The 18,726-nt window shown below is 40.7% G+C and overlaps 1 protein-coding gene across 3 annotated transcripts in view; it reads left to right on the top strand.

Moving 5' to 3' along the window:
- The window catches only part of LEKR1 (leucine, glutamate and lysine rich 1), a 58,120-nt gene that overhangs the window by 11,890 nt on the left and 27,504 nt on the right, over positions 1-18,726 (top strand). For all 3 annotated transcript variants that reach the window (XM_070753527.1, XM_070753525.1, XM_070753526.1), the window contains exons 3-6: positions 678-892; positions 8,012-8,131; positions 9,773-9,948; positions 12,584-12,769. In XM_070753527.1, coding sequence (XP_070609628.1) covers positions 678-892; positions 8,012-8,131; positions 9,773-9,948; positions 12,584-12,769 — 697 coding nt within the window. The remainder of the gene's footprint in view (positions 1-677; positions 893-8,011; positions 8,132-9,772; positions 9,949-12,583; positions 12,770-18,726) is intronic.

Raw genomic sequence — 18,726 nt, forward strand, 5'->3', positions numbered from 1 at the left:
AATACATGTTTGAATAAGGAAGGAAGGAAGGAAGGAAGGAAGGAAGGAAGGAAGGAAGGAAGGAAGGAAGGAAAGATAAAGAAAAAGATCACTCAAGTTGGATTGTTTTGTAGAAGGCTCTCCTTGACTCCTACTTTAATCTTGCTTTTTTCTGTTGCTATCCTATAATAATATGTGTCATGCCTAACTTCTAATAACTGGGCTTTTTTGGTCAATTTTTGTTAGCTTTTTCTATCGTCTCTGTACTATACGCATGATGGTGAACCTATGGCATACGTGCCACAGGTGGCGCTCAGATCCATATCGGAGGGCACATGAGGTGTTGCACTATGTCAGCTCTAGCACACATACGGGTGTTACTCATGATTTTCAGCCTTGGAGAAGGCCGTTTTGCCCTCTTGAGCTCAGGAGTACAGAAAACCGCCCAGTGGGCGAACCAGAAGTTTGGAAAAACAGACTTCCAGTTTGTCTGTTGTGCTGCCTTTGTATTCCAGCTTTGAAGAAAGCTTCCCGAAGCCCAGGAGTGCAAAAAATAGCACAATAGGTAAATTGGAAGGTTGGAAAATGGAATAATGTGCTATATGGACATTATTCCGACTCCGTATAAAATGTTGCTTTTATTAATATTTTTAAAGGACCAGTTTTTTTTCACTGTACATATTGCTTATTATTTTTAGATGTCCCGAGATGAAACAATGTGTAAATATTGTGGAGTCAGTTATTTGATCCTTCATGAATTTAAGCTACTGGATGAGAAAGTAAAAGCAATGGAAAAGAAGATGAAGTTTTTTGAGGGCAGTGTGGAACGGGAGAAAATACTGCAAGAAAAACTACAATGTCTAAGTCAAGATTTTGAACAATGCACAACAGCTAGTGAATCAAAAACAGAAAGGTTGGAACTTGCTAGCCATTCTTGCTTTTTAAATATATATGTCTATTAATATTATTCAGGGGCAAGCATATTTTAGCTGTTTTGCCAGGTTTAGCTTGCATCAGGTATAATTTTCAGATGAATTCATGTTAATTGATCATAGTTTGAGCTACAATTTAGAAGCCACTATTCACTGCTTAAAAAGAAACAAGAGTAGTATAAGCTGTCTTATTTCTAGTACTGAAATTATAGCTTAATATGATGCATGAACCAGGCAATTATAATTTATAAAACATGCTTTATAATTTGGTTAATATATAATGAAGCCACCATAGATTATTCTGTAGACTGTGGGTTAATATAGTGCATGAACAGCCACATTGTTTTTCATAATAATATGTGGATGTAACAGGTACAAATCAGATTCTAAAATAAACTTTTGATGATAGAGAAAATTTACTATTCCATAAGCAAAGAAGTTCAGAATACCCAGAGCATTTTATTCTTTTAGCAGTCCTTAAAACATGTTTGTAAAGTAAGATTATATTATGAATAATTCCTCAGATTGCTTTTCCAACTTTGATTTGTAGTGAAAAACTTATTTCTAATTCTTTTTTTCCAGGAGTATGTTAGGTTGCAGTCTGATTTTTAAACTTTAATTTAGTTGCTTTGATATAACCTAGAGAAATAATACCATCAAGAATCTTTGAAGAAGCAATAGAGAAATAGGATAAATTTGCATATTACTATTATATTGCATATAGATTAGATTAGATTAGATTAGATTTATTGGATTTATATGCCGCCCCTCTCCGCAAACTTGGGGCGGCTCACAACAATAATAAAAACAGTACATAGTAACAAATCCAATGCCCACCAATCTAATTACAATTTTAAGTTAAAAAATTCAAAAAACAATCCCAATATATATAAAAAACAGGCACACAGTCAATCAATCAAACAAACCGCAAAACAACATGGGCAAGGGGGAGATGCTTTAGTTCCCCCATGCCTGATGACAGAGGTGGGTTTTAAGGAGTTTACGAAAGGCAGGGAGGGTGGGGGCAATCCTAATCTCAGGGGGGAGCTGGTTCCAGAGGGTCGGAGCCACCACAGAGAAGGCTCTTCCCCTGGGTCCCGCCAGACGACTATATGACTATTGTGTGCAGGGTATCAATATATAAAGAGAAAAAATTTAAAATTTTAGAATGTATACTAGCTTTTCTGATGCTTCCAATTCATTATTCTGGTCTCCCCTCTCACACACAGTCTCTTTGATTTTTCCTCTGTTCAGCATATAACCATATTCTGGCTGTGATAACAAGATGTTCAGCTTCACAGTTTATGCGAAATGTGCAAGTGCAGAAAAGATCACCATGTTCTTTCTCCCCCCCCCCTTTTAGCTTCTGCAATTAATTAGCCGTGTAGCTTAGGATGTTTTCATGATTTCACGTGTTAAATATTATCAGTGAAGCCAAGATTGTAGTCAGGTTTTAACTAAAAAATTGCAAGTGAAAGAAACTAGCTGTGTTAGAAATTTTAAGGAGAATTCATTTTAATGCTGATTCATTAAAGCCTTGTAATTCTCTGCATATATGTAGGTTACAATTAGGGGCTCCTACTGGTACGCCTAATTGTGCGCTGCTCCGCGGTTCTGACCCACGAGACGCATTCGAGCGAAATTTTGCTTCCTGCACCTGTGCAGATAGCAAAATATCGCACGGGGATGTGTTTCGGCAAGGTTTTTGCTTCCGCGCATGCTTCCGTGCAAAAAAACTCACCGAAACATGCACACACCTGCGTCTTCATAGGAGATTTTGCTACCTGCACAGGTGTAGGAAGCAACATTTTGCTCAAATGTGCCTCACGCTGTGCGCAATTAGGCCTACTACTGGTAGGTTATCTACACGTTCTCTCTATAGCCATTTTTTGACTAGGAAGAAAAGAGTACTACTGAAATAATAAAGACAATCTAGTCTGCTTGTACAAGAACCAAACAGATTTATTTATTTATTGATTGATTGATTGATTGATTGATCAATTGATTTGATTTGATTTGATTTGAATGCTGCCCCTCTCCCTAGACTCGGGGCGGCTAACAACAGTAATAAAAAACAGCATGTAAATCCAATACTAAAACAACTGAAAAACCCTTATTGTAAAACTAAACATACATACAAACAAACAAACATACTATGCATAAATTGTAAAGGCCTAGGGGGAAAGAATATCTCAGTTCCTCCATGTCTGACGGCAGAGGTGGGTTTTAAGGAGCTTATGAAAGGCGAGGAGGGTGGGGGCAATTCTAATCTCCAGGGGGAGTTGGTTCCAGAGGGCTGGGGCCGCCACAGAGAAGGCTCTTCCCCTGGGCCCCGCCAAACGACATTGTTTAGTTGATGGGACCCGGAGAAGGCCCACTCTGTGGGACCTAACTGGTCGCTGGGATTCGTGCAGCAGAAGGTGGTCCCTGAGATAATCTGGTCCGGTGCCATGAAGGGCTTAGGAAATCAGGAAATCAATACAGTATAATACTTTGATTGCTTTTCCTACCAACCTTTGCTCATGATGAATCTGATCATGGATGTAGTGCTTGGCTCTGATGATAAGATGTCATGCATATCATCAATAAATTCATTTATGACAGTGTCCAGTGGATATATTTGACATATTGCGAGCATGTTGTGGTCAGTTTTGTGAAATGGCTGCTATGAGAATGATTTATGCATTCAGAAAATGGCTGCCATTAAGACTTGTCTGATCATAATGATAAGATAATATTTAGCTACATTTAAGACAGGAGGTTTTTCCCAGCCTTGATGCAACTAGCTTATAATGAGAAAGGGAGGGGAAGACAATAATCACAGAGAAACAACAACAAATGGTAGTTTAGAGTTATAAAAAGGTGATAACAATAAAAAATACATGGAAATAAAATTGCTAACCAACAGGACATAAAATGTCAGACCAATAGGACAATTTCCACGGGATAGAGATAAACAGAAAACAAGTTAACTGTTTGATTGCTATTAATTCCCGTAGAGAAAACGAAAGAGCAGTGTTAGGAATGGAGGAGGAGAAAGAGTACCAAGACCTAATGAATGCAGCTGCGAGAGCAATCATGGGCTTCCCTAAGTATGCCCATGTTACACCAACACTCCGCAGTCTGTATTGGTTGCCGATCAATTTCCGGTCACAATTCAAAATGTTGGTTATGACCTATAAAGCCCTTCATGGCATCAGACCAGAATATCTCCGGGACCGCCTTCTGCCACACGAATGCCAGCGATCAGTTAGGTCCCATAGAGTTGGGTCCCTAGAGTCGACTAAACAACGTCATTTGGCGGAACCCAGGGGAAGAGCCTTCTCTGTGGCAGTCCCGACCCTCTGGAACCAACTCCCCCCAGAGATCAGAATTGCCCCCACCCTCCTCGCCTTTGGTAAGCTCCTTAAAACCCACCTCTGTTGTTAGGCATGGGGGAATTGAGATATGCCCTTCCCCCTAGGCCTATACAATTTATGCATGTTATGTTTGTGTGTATGTTTGGTTTTTTAAATTAGGGCTTTTAAAATTATTTTAAATATTAGATTTGTTATATGTTGTTTCACTATTGTTGTTAGCCGCCCCGAGTCTGCGGAGAGGGGCGGCATACAAATCTAATAAACAAACAAACAAACAAACAAATAAATAAACAAACAAACAAACAAACAAAGTATTCCTTTAAGGGGGTGTTTTTGTAAGGACTGTATAAAAGGAACTAACCTTGAAATGGACTACTTGCTGGTTTCGAATCTATTCCCAAACATCAATTATGCAGCACAGAATGAAGTTTTGCAAAGATTTCTATATCTGTTGGAACTCAGTTGGGTGGAGCACAGCAGGCTGAGAACCTCTAGCATTTCCCAGGACTTTTCCACATCTATTTACTAGGAGGCAAATTGGTAAAGATCTGCTTACCACTCTCCACCACCTCCATTATGTTCTTATCAGTAGAGAAACTAATTTGCAGGCACTAATCATTTTAATTTTTAAAGACTGAGTATAGGACTAAAAGTTGTTAATTGAATTTTGTTTTTCATATTTTAAATGATGGAAATGACAGGACAGCTTGTTGATTCTCTTTGGGGACCTCATGTATCCTTATTTTAAGGGGAAAGAACTTTTTCCATGTCTGCTTAAAAGAGTCTGCTGCTTAATCATTTTACTACTTTTGTCCGATTTACTAGAGTTTTCTAATTCTTGTAAATGTAAATAACAGTACAATTGTGTAAAAGAACGTTCCCAGAAAAATGCAAATTTCAGATCCAATGAATTTACAGTTAAAAGATCTCAGGCTCTGACTCAGCCTGAGATGCCAATATATGAGAAGTCCAGATAGTTCAGTTTTCTTCCTTAGCAGCTATAGTTCCTAAGAAATAAACCAAAACAGATAGCTTTATTTGGATCTTGCCACAAGAACAACAGAAAATATTTGCCAATTTATTACAGTATAAGAAGAATGAAAATACAGTATAAGAAGAATGAAAATCTTTTATTTTCTATCATATTCCCTGGCAAAATAAGTTGATCATGTACAATGAATTGCATTTGAAGAACAACTGTCCCCACCCTCCTTGCCTTCCAAAAAAGTTTAAAAACTCATCTTTGCCGCCAGGCCTGGGGTTCCATAGACCTTCCCCTCTGACTGATGAATGCTTAGTTTGACTGCTGAATGAATGATATTGATAGTTTTTAATTAGAATTTTAATTGTTTTTTTAAGGTATAATTGGATTGTTATTATTGTTTCCTGTTTTTCTGTACATGCTGTGAGCCGCCCCGAGTCCTCGGAGAGGGATGGCATGTAAATCCAATTAAATAAATAAATAAAATAAATAAATTACTAAATGAAATATTAAAATGCCTTAAAAGTAATAGATGCTGGCATTGCTAGGAGCTCTAGCCATGTAGCTCTAAGGTCTCTCACAGCTTTCTACAAAGATCATGAAAACACAAAGTGAAGGATAGGGTTCAATTGGAGAGTTGGGTTCTGAGAGACTGTTGTTGAGAGAGAGGCTGGGAGAAATGAGGAACATAAGACTGAAATGGAAAAAAACAACAACAACCCAGAGTGGGGTCAGAGGAGGGCTAATAATTTCAGATGCTCAGTGGAAGTGACACTGCATTGGAGAAGGGAAGTGGGATCTTCGAGCATGGTAATGGTTTTTGAAGGAGTCTGTGTGTCCAGATCTTAATAAAGGGGCTGTATAGGAATCTTATATTGAGAAAGAAAAGTTTTAAATGAGGTTGTAGACTTAGATTTTTTTTTAAAACCCCACAATTTTAAAATCAAAAAGATACTAAAAGGCAGAATAATATATACTGTATACCGTATTTTAAAAACCACCCTATGTATTAGTAGAATGTTTACTGCTGCAGATGGGTAGTATTAAAATATCATTCTCCTAATCCCAGCATTAATTAGAAAAGCTTGGTTTGCTAAATCTTTAATTATCAGGCTATTTGCACTAATGCTATGTGAAGTCGGACCATCCTGACTAAATGCATCTCAGAGCGGGCAGATATTAAATGAACAAAAGGACTCTAATAAAGATAAGGAAACATAAAATGGATTAAAATTTAATAAGCAAGTACTTAAACATGCCTCATTGTAGCAGGAGGATTTTCCTGAAGGGAGGGCTGAAGTATATCAAGTGTGTATGCTATGACTGTATATTTCAGTAGGAACCCAAGATATGAAAATCATCAGAAATATAGGAAAGTGGATTATTATCTTAGTGACAATGGCATCATGCCATATTGTACTGGAGAAAGCAATAATAAACTACTGTATTTTTCAAGGAAGTTATGTGGACAAGACAACATGAAGTGATTGCCAATATATTGCTAGATAAAGGGCCCCTTGAGTTAGATGGCACTTTGCCAGCAGCGGGTCTGTCAGTGTCTGGGCTAGGTCGTAGATCTCGGAGCCGCAGTAGTTGAGGAAGATGGCTCTTTTTCTGTCGCTGTCAGCATCTTTCATTCCCACGGCTTCCAGGAAAATCTCAAATTTTGCTATGTAGTTGTCCCAGGTGGACTTTTCTGGGTCGAAGAAATCAGGAGCCTATCCGACAGGCAGGTTGTCCATTGTGGAGATCGTAGGTTCGACCGTCCGTCGTCGCCAGTGAAGAAGACTGAGGCAGCCGGTTCAAAGAAAACTCTTTATTCAGTTCAGCTCTTTTCGGAAAGTGATGTCAGCAAGGAACGCGGCTGGCTTTAAAACAGAGCCAGACGCTCCTTATATACTTTTCAACCTCCCGCCGAAACTCAACTGTCAACGTCTCAACCAATCAACGTTCAGTACTTATTTACATTGCTTCAATGCATATTTAACACAATGTACTTACTAAAGAGTTGAGACTCTTTGAGAGTGCTAATTGTATTTTTGATACGGTTATATTTGTTTCCAGACTATTAGTTGTTGATATTATTTGAAGCTGCATGGGCAGAACTATAATTGGAACATAGAATATAAGAAGCAAGTATGTAGGAAAACCTAACAGAGTGAAAAAATGAAATAAGTTAAATACATATTGGCGTCCTATGCATCATCACATTGAAAAGGATTTAAATTGGATACCATTAGTCAGAAGATCACAAAACAATTCAAAGAAAAAATGTGCATGGGAAGGATATAGCAAAGACAGGATGCAGGTACAAAATAGTCAGTGACTGAGTAATATCAAATAGATTTTGCAAACAAAATTGGTAGCACCCACCCTTTAGAACAAAGAGCCTATAATTTGGACTCGAGCCACTTGGTTGTGGTGTGCAGTACAAAATTGCACTCTGTCATTTTGATTTACCATGCAATAAGGAACTAGTTATGCTCCAGTTATTATAACATGCTTTGCACATGTGTAAAAGATTTAATTTATAAGCACATTAACAATTCTGTGCAAATAAATGCTCAAAATGAAACCTCTTTTTCTTCATTTAGCAGGATGGAGAAATTCCCTGATCCTCTTGTTAAGGACAGATAATCCTAACTGTGAGAAAAAAAGGCTTTCTTTGAACAGAAGGGTATCATGGGATCTAAGGCAAGAATTAACGAGACTAATTATTGTTAGGCAAAGGATAATATTATTTGTTTTATTTCTTTCAGAATAAAAGAATTAGTTACAGAACTTGAAAATAAGGAAACTACAGTAGAAAATCTAAACAAACAGTTAAGAAGCTTTCACAAAGAAAAAGAAGATATATGGAGACAATCACAATTGGTCCAGTAAGAATTCTCACATGAGGTGGTTTAGGGTGGTGGGAATTTATTTGCAGCAGAGGCGGAGTAACGACACGGACACAGAGAGCTGGATTTAAACTGGGTCATTTTTATTAATTAAATTTGCATAATTTATTCATTAAATTAGCATAAGTGTAACTAAAACCTAACAAGGACCCACAGGGTCAAACAATTACTTCCGGGGCAGAAAATGACGTCAGAAAAACATCCGGGGCAACATATGGGCGTATCTCCATGCTGATCCAGGTGAAGGGCCCTGCCCTCACCTGGATCCCAGCCATGCACCTGCATGTGGGAGGTCTCGCTGTCTAACCCCTGCAAGGAGATAGAAATGGGCGGGACCCAAAGACAGGTTCCCCCCAATTGGTCAGATCGAGCTAAAGGCACCACGACCCTTGGAGAGAACCTGTCAATCATCCCTAAAGATGCCCAACGGAGAACACGCAGTTGCTAAACACCACCCAATTTTCCGCCCCTAACCCGCCTACCCAAATGACGAAAGGTAAGCCAATTAGACTATTCGGGGGGACGAAGCACCCCCTAACCGCCATCCGTCACCACAGTGTGGAATAGGCGAAAAAACGGTCGCAGAAAATGCTGAGACCGCCAAAAATTCCTAGTCGGCCCCCTAAGGGCGACTCACAGTGGCACACTGGAAGATAGGGAGGGCGGGCGGGTGTTCGCTGCTTGTTGTCATCAGGGCGAAAAGGAGGCCCCAAGCCTGCGCAGCCTCTTATATAGGTCTGGCAGGCTCCGCCCCCGACAACATCATCGGCCGAGGCCGATGCCCAGAAAATGGCCGGGATCTCACGAAATCTCGCAAGATCCCAGCCACAAAATGGTGGCTTGTGCCAAGGGCCGTGTCTCCCTGGCCCTGCAGCAAATCTGGGCCGGGGATTAATCGCCAGCAGCGCATTTCTAGTAAAATTGTCTGACTGTTATTTACTTGAAAAATCTGTTTCCTTGGTAGGTTTTGAAGCTGTATTTATTTATTTATTTTATTTATTTAATGAGTTTTATACGCCACCTAAGTCCAGTGGACTCTGGGCGGCTTACAATAATAATTATAATAATTCAGGTTTATTGGCCAAACCAATGGCTTGATGTTTTAAAATCTTGATTTATCAATAGTTCTAATGGTTCATACCATAAGCATATCCCCATAGAATTTCCTGCACTGAATCTCATAGATCAGGGGTCCTCAACCCCTGGTCCGTGAACTGTCTCTGGCCCATGGCATGCCAGAAACTGGGCGGTGGAAACAAGTGAATCCCCATCCACTGGTTGCAGGCAGCATGCAAAAACCATGCCCACTTTGGTCGGCAGAAAAACCTCTCTTCGTGGAGTTGGTCCATAGTGTCCAAAAGTTTGGGGACTGCTGCCATAGATTTTTGTATTTTCTTCTCTTTTATGCCAACCTGAAAAGGAGATGTCTTCACTGAAACTCTGGCAACAGGAATTTCTTTTCTACTTGAGTATATGCACTTGTGTATTTGACTGTGTTGGAAAATTATTTTCCTTACATTAAAATTAATTTAAATATTGATTTAATCTTTCAAATGGATATCTTCTAATTATTATTTTGATGTTAAAATCATAAACCATTTTTTCTTTCTTTTTTGGCAGGAAAACATTGCAACAACATAAATTTATCCTAAAGAAATCCTTTAATCTTATCCCCTTTATCAGGGGAGAGCTAAAAAGGTTTAAAGAAGAAATATCTGGTTTTCTCAAAGAATGGATTTCACTAAAAGGAGAAACATTTTTACAACTAAAAACCATTAATAAAATAGGTCTGGCAGGTAGATTATCAAAGCAAAACTTTTCTTAGCATGTTCCACTTTCAGACTGGTTATAGAGTTCACATGTATTTTTTTATGAAGACAGTGATATTGAATTGATACCTTGTTCTCATCGAGATTTGTGGTTATGGTCCTGTATAGTGTAGAGATTAGAAAAATATTTTCAATCACATTTTGATGCAATTTACCTATATCAGTATATGATTCAGGACATAATTTCATTTTTCTGAATTTTGGGCTACAGTTTTTCATTTAAAATGTACAGAAAAATGTTTCTTATATAAAGTGTCACTAAACAAATAATAATGAGATATCACACACAAAAAAGGATAATTTTGGAGAAAATAAATGGAAAAACATACTGGAAAATTGTTTTAAGATCCTAAAATATGTTGGAAGATGGTTTAGTCCTTGGAGAAGGGGCGGCATATAAATCAATCAATCAAACAAACAAACAAACCTAAAATATAATGTGCCAAATATTTTTCTGTGGATTTTTAAGATGCAAATTGATGTAGAGATAAATGTAAGTTATGAAAAATGGGAAACTAGTATAGAATATTTCTGCAAATCAAAATTTATATCAATGTTTACAAAATTATTCATAGAAAATTAGAAGTTGGGCCTAATATGCACTTCTGGAGAGGGTTTTATAGAAACATAGAAACATAGAAGTCTGACGGCAGAAAAAGACCTCATGGTCCATCTAGTCTGCCCTTATACTATTTTCTGTATTTTATCTTAGGATGGATATATGTTTATCCCAGGCATGTTTAAATTCAGTTACTGTGGATTTATCTACCACATCTGCTGGAAGTTTGTTCCAAGGATCTACTACTCTTTCAGTAAAATAATATTTTCTCATGTTGCTTTTGATCTTTCCCCCAACTAACTTCAGATTGTGTCCCCTTGTTCTTGTGTTCACTTTCCTATTAAAAACACTTCCCTCCTGGACCTTATTTAACCCTTTAATATATTTAAATGTTTCAATCATGTCCCCCCTTTTCCTTCTGTCCTCCAGACTATTTATTTATTTTATTACCCACTCTTGTCTCAATTAATATAAATAAAAGCATAAAACGGGCCTAGAACTCACAGGTCCCTGGCTTCTAGTCTGACACTACAACTACTACACAAAACTGGCTTTCAAATATATAAGTTATATAATTTACTAAAAAGTATTAGTGAAAAAATGAAATATTGAAAAGAAACAATCTGAATAGAAGGCGGTGACAAATCATATTACTGTCGAGAAATCAGTTAATTTTATAGTATTTCTCAAAAAATGGATATACATATGTGAATGTTAATTTTTTCTAAGACACTAACATACACTTAAGATAAAGTGAATACAGTGATACCTCATCTTACAAACTTAATTGGTTCCGGGATGAGGTTCTTAAGGTGAAAAGTTTGTAAGATGAAACAATGTTTCCCATAGGAATCAATAGAAAAGCGATTCATGCGTGCAAGCCCAAAATTCACCCCTTTTGCCAGCCAAAGTGCCAATTTTTGCACTGCTGGGATTCCCCTGAGGTTCCCCTCCATGGGAAACCCCACCTCCAGACTTCCGTTGCCAGCGAAGCGCCCGTTTTGCGCTGCTGGGATTCACCTACTGGGATTCCCCTGCAGCATCACAAAAACACGGAAGTCCAGAGGTGGGGTTTCCCATGGAGGGTAGCCTCAGGGCAATACCAGCATCGCAAAAACGGGCGCTTCGCTGGCAATGGAAGTCCGGAGGCGGGGCATCCAAGTGGCAGCTGTGGGTTTGTAAGGTGAAAATAGTTTGTAAGAAGAGGCAAAAAAATCTTAAACCCCGGGTTTGTATCTCGAAAAGTTTGTATGACGAGGCGTTTGTAAGACGAGGTATCACTGTACTATTAGGAGATATTTGATCATTACCTAGATATTAGACTGCAGAGTGAATTAATCAAGTTAGCAAAGTCTTTACATGATTTTTATCAATATTATATTGCTTGTAATGTTTAGCTTTTCACTATGAATTAGAGAGGATTTGAATAACAAGATTTGGAAGGGACCTTAGAGGGAATAGAATAGAATAAGAATAAAAGTTACAATAAGAATTAAAATGGAATGGAAAGATAGAGTAGAGTAGAGTAGAATAATAGAGTTGGAAGGGACCTTGGAGGTCTTCTAGTCCAACCACCTGTTCAAACAGGATACTCTCTACCATTCTAGACAAATGGCTGTCCAGCTTCTTCTTAAAACCTGTAGTTATGAAGAACCCAGAACTTCTGAAGCAAGTCATTCCATTGATTATTGTTACTGTCAGAAAATGTCTCCTTATTTTTAGAAGTAAATCCATTCTTTTAGTTTGTATCAATTAACTAAATGACAAATTGAAATAACACTAGTATCTTAATAACTACAATACAGATACCTATTTTGTTTTCTTATAGAATATATATCTGTAAAGAATATTCATTCATTTTTGTGTGCATCCATTAGTTGACAAGTTGTAATAATTCTAGTATCTTAATAACTACAGATACCTATCCTATTTTCTTATAGACCAGTATAGCAACAAATAAAGATGTTTTATGTAATTGGAGTACATAAATGTTATAAAATTTGTAGTATGGATACAACTATATTTTTGTCTTGGCCATTTTAGAAGTATCCAGTTTGAACCAAACCTTAGGTGAGTGTCAGAGGAAAAATCTAATCCTTCAAAAAGAGGTGGAACACCTAAGACTGAAGTCGGATGCAGCTGCAGTGGAAGCTAAGCAACTTCAGGTTTCTCTTTTACGGGAGAATGAATTACAAAATAAATGTAATGAATTACAAAAGAAAATACAAGGTAAGAAGATGATGTCAATTTGAAAAAAATGAAGAACAGTATGTTTTGAATGCATGTATTGTTGCAGTAGACATTCTATAATTGAAGTAATGGGGAACTGAAATATACATGAACCACTGATTCACACAATCCTTCCATCAGTATATTTTTTGCATGGCTTTACCAAAAGCATATATTTTCACTTTTAAAGTACCCAAAGTTCACATTTATATCTCTTTGCGAACTGTAGTGTCTTCTAATTTGAACAATCCATTGTTGAATTATATTTTCAGATTCTGCCTTACTGTAAAATCACAATTCCCAACTTGTCATCAGAATGCAATCTCCAAAGCAGAAATTTATGCTTCTTTTCTCTTGGCAGTATAACAGCAAGAAAAGTCCAGCCGACAGTTCTCGCATATAGTAGGAAAACATTGTCTTTCATTACATCTGAATGCACCCAAACAACCATTAAAGCTCACTTCATATTTGGCTTTTATTAATGTCTCTGTGTTGTGCCCATATATGCTTCTTTTCTTTTGAAAGTTGATGGGCAATTTTTTCCTTAAAAAATGCCAAATTTGCAAAATGATATTTATGCATTCACCCGCTTCAACTTATTTCTCAAAAAAGGGATGTAGGGTCTTGATAGGGATTATAAAGAAATCTGTACCCTGTTTTAGGAGATATGCTAATAATACGTGTATTGTATTTTTGGAGATCTCAGGTGATTTATTTGCAAAAAGTAAGCAGTAGGTGGGGGGAAACTATATAATAGTGTAAAGATTGGACCAGCTCCTACATAGGACAAATTGAAGACTGGCCAACCCATCCTGAATACCAACTAGCATTAAGAAGAAAGAAAACAAACACCAACAATTAGCAATCAGATGAGCATTGATTAATACCCAGATTAATATAAGAACAGTCCAAAAGTAAACAATACCCCAACAAACTAAAAATAAAATAGCCCAAACAAACAAACTAAGACAGAGCTGGTATTTAGTCAGTTTGCACTGATTCGAGCGGTTGATAACCTTTTGCCAAGTTTGAAGAACCAGCTAATCCCACCTCTGGTTGGCTCCACCCTGCCCCTCTCAGGAGTCTCTCAAGGGATCATTTTGGCTTCCAGGGTGGTACAGGAGGCACCCTTGCTTAAGGTGAATTGGGAATGGGGATTTTGCATTATCATTACTGTGGGGTGAGTTGAAAATGGGGACTTTACATTATCATTAATGTTTGGTGAATTGGGAATGGAGCTTTTGCATTATCATTACTCTGGGATGAGTTGGGAATGGGTTTTTTGCATTATGATTGCTCATAAGTAAGTAGGAACCAATAAAAGAGGAATGGATTCACCATCAGGCAGTTGCAAAAAGTGGTTTTGCACAGAACAGTTTCCATCCTGCAACGATATCTGTAACACCATCAAACGTCAACATATGCCTATCCCAGGTCCTTGGAAAGGTCTCAATAGATGGATTAAGATACCAAATCCAGTCTGAACATCTGACTGACTCTGTGATGAACCGTAATAATATACAGTGATCCCCCGGTTATTGCGTCCCCGACCATTGCGAACAGGGTAATTTGCGATTTTTCAACCCGGAAGTCAAAATACCATCTACGCATGCGTGCCCTTTTTTTTCTATGGGCACGCATGCGTAGATGGCAACCGGGAGATCAGCTGCTGGGCGGCTTCCCTGGGTCTTCCCCCTCTTGCTGGCATCAGCGAGGAGTTTCCCCACCGCCCACGCAAACTCCTCGCTGCTGCTCGCCCGCCCTTCGCCTGCCCACGCCGTTCGCTCCCCCTCTTGCTGGCGGGAGGGCGAGAAGCCCTCCCCAGCACCCGCTCGCCCGCCCTTCGCCGCTCGCCCGCCCTTCGCCCTGGCGGAGAAATTCCAGCCCCCACCTGGTCCCGCCCGATCCTCCTCCCTGAGGCAGCTCGCCCTCACATGGCCGCTTCCTCCACCCTCCATCGCAAGCCCTCGCCACCGCAGCCAACGCGCGCTGCGATCTTCAAGCCCGGCTCCTTTCGGCCCAGCATCCCGGGCCAAGCAGCTGCCTTCCGTGACTGAGCCTGGCTGGCCCGGAAGATCGTAGCGCGCATTGGCTGCAGCGGCGAGCGAAGCCAAGCCGGCAGCAATGTCGCCGCCGCTGCAGCCAACGCGCGCTACGATCTTCCGGGCCAGCCAGGCTCAGTCACGGAAGGCAGCCGCTTGGCCCGGGATGCTGGGCCGAGAGGAGCCGGGCTTGATCCGCTGAGCCTGGCTGGCCCGGAAGATCGTAGCGCGCGTTGGCTGCAGCGGCGGTGACATTGCTGCCGGCTTGGCTTCGCTCGCTCGCCGCTGAGGAGCCGAAGATTGGGGGGCGGCGCGGCGAGCGAGCGAGCGAAGCCAAGCCGGCAGCAATGTCGCCGCCGCTGCAGCCAACGCGCGCTACGATCTTCCGGGCCAGCCAGGCTCAGTCACGGAAGGCAGCCGCTTGGCCCGGGATGCTGGGCCGAGAGGAGCCGGGCTTGATCCGCTGAGCCTGGCTGGCCCGGAAGATCGTAGCGCGCGTTGGCTGCAGCGGCGGCGACATTGCTGCCGGCTTGGCTTCGCTCGCTCGCCGCTGAGGAGCCGAAGATTGGGGGGCGGCGCGGCGAGCGAGCGAGAGAAGCCAAGCTGGCAGCAATGTCGCCGCCGCTGCAGCCAACGCGCGCTACGATCTTCCGGGCCAGCCAGGCTCAGCGGATCAAGCCCGGCTCCTCTCGGCCCAGCATCCTGGGCCAAGCGGCTGCCTTCCCTGACTGAGCCTGGCTGGCCCGGAAGATCATAGCGCGCGTTGGCTGCAGCGGCGGCGACATTGCTGCCGGCTTGGCTTCGCTCGCTCGCTCGCCGCTGAGGAGCCGAAGATTGGGGGCGGTGCGGCTCTTTTAAAACATCGCCGCCGACATGGGGGGCTTGCTAGCACCCCCCCAAACCCGGGTTGGGGGTTCGGGGGGGGGTGCTAGCGAGCCCCCCATGTCGGCGGCGATGTTTTAAAAGAGCCGCGCCGCCCCCCAATCTTCGGCTCCTCGCTAGCGCTGCGGAAGTTTAAAACACCATCTGCACATGCGCAGATGGTGTTTTTACTTCCGCAGCGCTACTTCGCGAAAACCCGCTCGTTGCGGGGGGTCCTGGAACGGAACCCTCGCAACGAGCGGGGGATCACTGTAGATGCATGATTATCACTTTTCTCAACCTGCCTCTCTCTAGTTATGTAGATACAGCTCTAAGATACTGAGAATTATGGGTGTTGGAATTCCAATACATGTGAAGATGGTCACAAAGCTAGAAAAGGTTAGGAAAAGTTAGAATTTGTGGAAACTCAGTATAAGCAAATGTAGAAGTGCTTGTGGGATTTGCAATACCACAGGCTTTAGATTATTTAAATTCTTCTATTACGGTACTTTGCAATTTTAAGAAATGTCATTGATGTATTTTTTATTGCACAACTTAAAACACTTCATTTTCTTATGTTTGACAAAATCTGATGACACATTAATTCTTCCACTTGGATTATCTATTATGTCATATTGAAACAATTATTGAAATGAGCAGGGAAATCTTTTTTAATATAACTGCTCTTTACATGTCGAATGCAATTTTTCCATAAATGTGATTTACTGAAAAGGTCAGCATTTTGATGTAAAAATAATTCTTTTAAAATTATTTTTATATTTGATGTGATTGTGTGGAATCCGTAATATCTCTCTGCCTGTAGCAAAAGGGTCACTGTGACCAGCTATGATATAGATGTTGACAGTACATTTTTGACATAATCTAAAGTTGTGCTTTTGGTCATTGTCAGATCTTTCTGGTATATTTATTTATTTATTATTTATTTATTATTTAGATTTGTATGCCGCCCCTCTCCGCGGACTCGGGGCGGCTCACAACAAGGCATAAACAAATCGTAACAAATCCAAATAAATTTAAATATTTAAAAAAGTTTTAAAAAACCCCCAATATACTAACAAGCACACACACAAACATGTCATACATAAATTGTACATGCCCGGGGGAGATGTTTCAGTTCCCCCATGCCTGACGACAGAGGTGGGTTTTAAGAACTTTACGGAAGGCAGGGAGAGTAGGGGCAGTTCTAATCACCGGCACATCACTTCCGCTGCTTCGTTGACTGGACATGGGGTGGAGATGTAAAGCTGGGTATCATCAGCGTACTGATGATACCTCACCCCATGCTGTATAAAGAATGCCGGAAGGGATTAAATTAATTAATTAATTAATTTATTTATTTATTATTTAGATTTGTATGCCGCCCCTCTCCGCGAACTCGGGGCGGCTCACAACAAAAATATAAACAATCGTACAAATCCAAATAGATTCAATAAATTTAAGTATTTAAAATAGTTTAAAAAAGAACCCCACTATATTAACAAGCACACACACAAACATACCATACATAAATTGTACGTGGCCGGGGGAGGTGTTTCAGTTTCCCCATGCCTGACGACAAAGGTGGGTTTTAAGAACTTTACGGAAGGCAGGGAGAGTAGGGGCAGTTCTAATCTCCGGGGGGAGTTGGTTCCAGAGAGCCGGGGCCGCCACAGAGAAGGCTCTTCCCCTGGGGCCCGCCAACCGACATTGTTTAGTTGACGGGACCCGGAGAAGGCCCACTCTGTGGGACCTAATCGGTCGCTGGGATTCGTGCGGCAGGAGGCGGTCTCGGAGATATTCTGGTCTGATGCCATGAAGGGCTTTAAAGGTCATAACCAACACTTTGAATTGTGACCGGAAATTGATCGGCAGCCAATGCAGACTGCGGAGTGATGGTGAAACATGGGCATACCTAGGTAAGCCCATGACTGCTCTCGCAGCTGCATTCTGCACAATCTGAAGTTTCCGAACACTTTTCAAAGGTAGCCCCATGTAGAGAGCGTTACAGTAGTCGAATCTCGAGGTGATGAGGGCGTGAGTGACTGTGAGCAATGAGTCCCGGTCCAGATAGGGCCGCAACTGGTGCACCCCAAGGGAGGGGGTGGAATTGTGAGGCTTAATCCTGCTGGCTGTAGGGAGATCTACAATTCCACCCCCTCCCTTGGGGAGGGAAAAAGGCAACCAACACGAGTAAAAGCGGTAGATCTCCCTTCAGCCAGCAGGATTAAGCCCACAATTAGGCTTACCGCAGGGGGGAGGGAAGGGTGTGGCCCCGTGACGCGGGCAATGAGCAGACTGAGTAATGCTTTATAAAGATGTTTGTCTCCCACGGCATTTTAATACTCTGACGAAGTTAGCAGCACGCTAACGAAAGCTAAGTGGTTTTATTAAAGTCTCTATGTTCCGGTGATCGAGATGGCTGCTGCCTATATATATATATATAAAATCAATCTAGTGATCTTCTAAAGTCTTCTAAATGGATGCCCATTACCAAATCTGCTGGCAGTGAATTCCATAGTTCAGCTATGATTTCTGTAAATAATTGCTTCCTTTATTCAATTCTAAATATCCCTGCATTTGGAGAGGCATCCTTTATCCTTCCCAGTTATTTTGGTTGTCATTTTCTGCACAGTAATTTTCTTTGTCTTTCTACTACTGTTGATGCAATTATTATAATATTTTTTCTATAAAATCTGTTGTATATATTAAAATCCATTCAAAAGTGAAATATTTTCCAACTAAAGTACAAAGTATTTAAGCCTGTAGAAAATGTTTGCTAACAAAGCTGCTTAATTTCTGGACTATTCAGCTCTCAAGTGTTTTCACTCTAAACTGTAAATGTCCCAGAACTGTGCCTTGACATTTTGGATGGTTTTGTATTTTTTTATTTTTCCTTGCAGCATATTTTTATATTTTCTTGCAATAAAGATTGTCTCCATTTAAGCTCAATTCCTGGTAATTTCACAGACATTTATCCATGTAGAATTTTTGGCATCATTGCAAAAGTAATTGGCACCCACACTTTTTATTTTTTGTTTAACTCCTATATTTGGT

Source organism: Erythrolamprus reginae, chromosome 5 (assembly GCF_031021105.1).
Source record: "Erythrolamprus reginae isolate rEryReg1 chromosome 5, rEryReg1.hap1, whole genome shotgun sequence".
Lineage (NCBI taxonomy): Eukaryota > Metazoa > Chordata > Lepidosauria > Squamata > Dipsadidae > Erythrolamprus > Erythrolamprus reginae.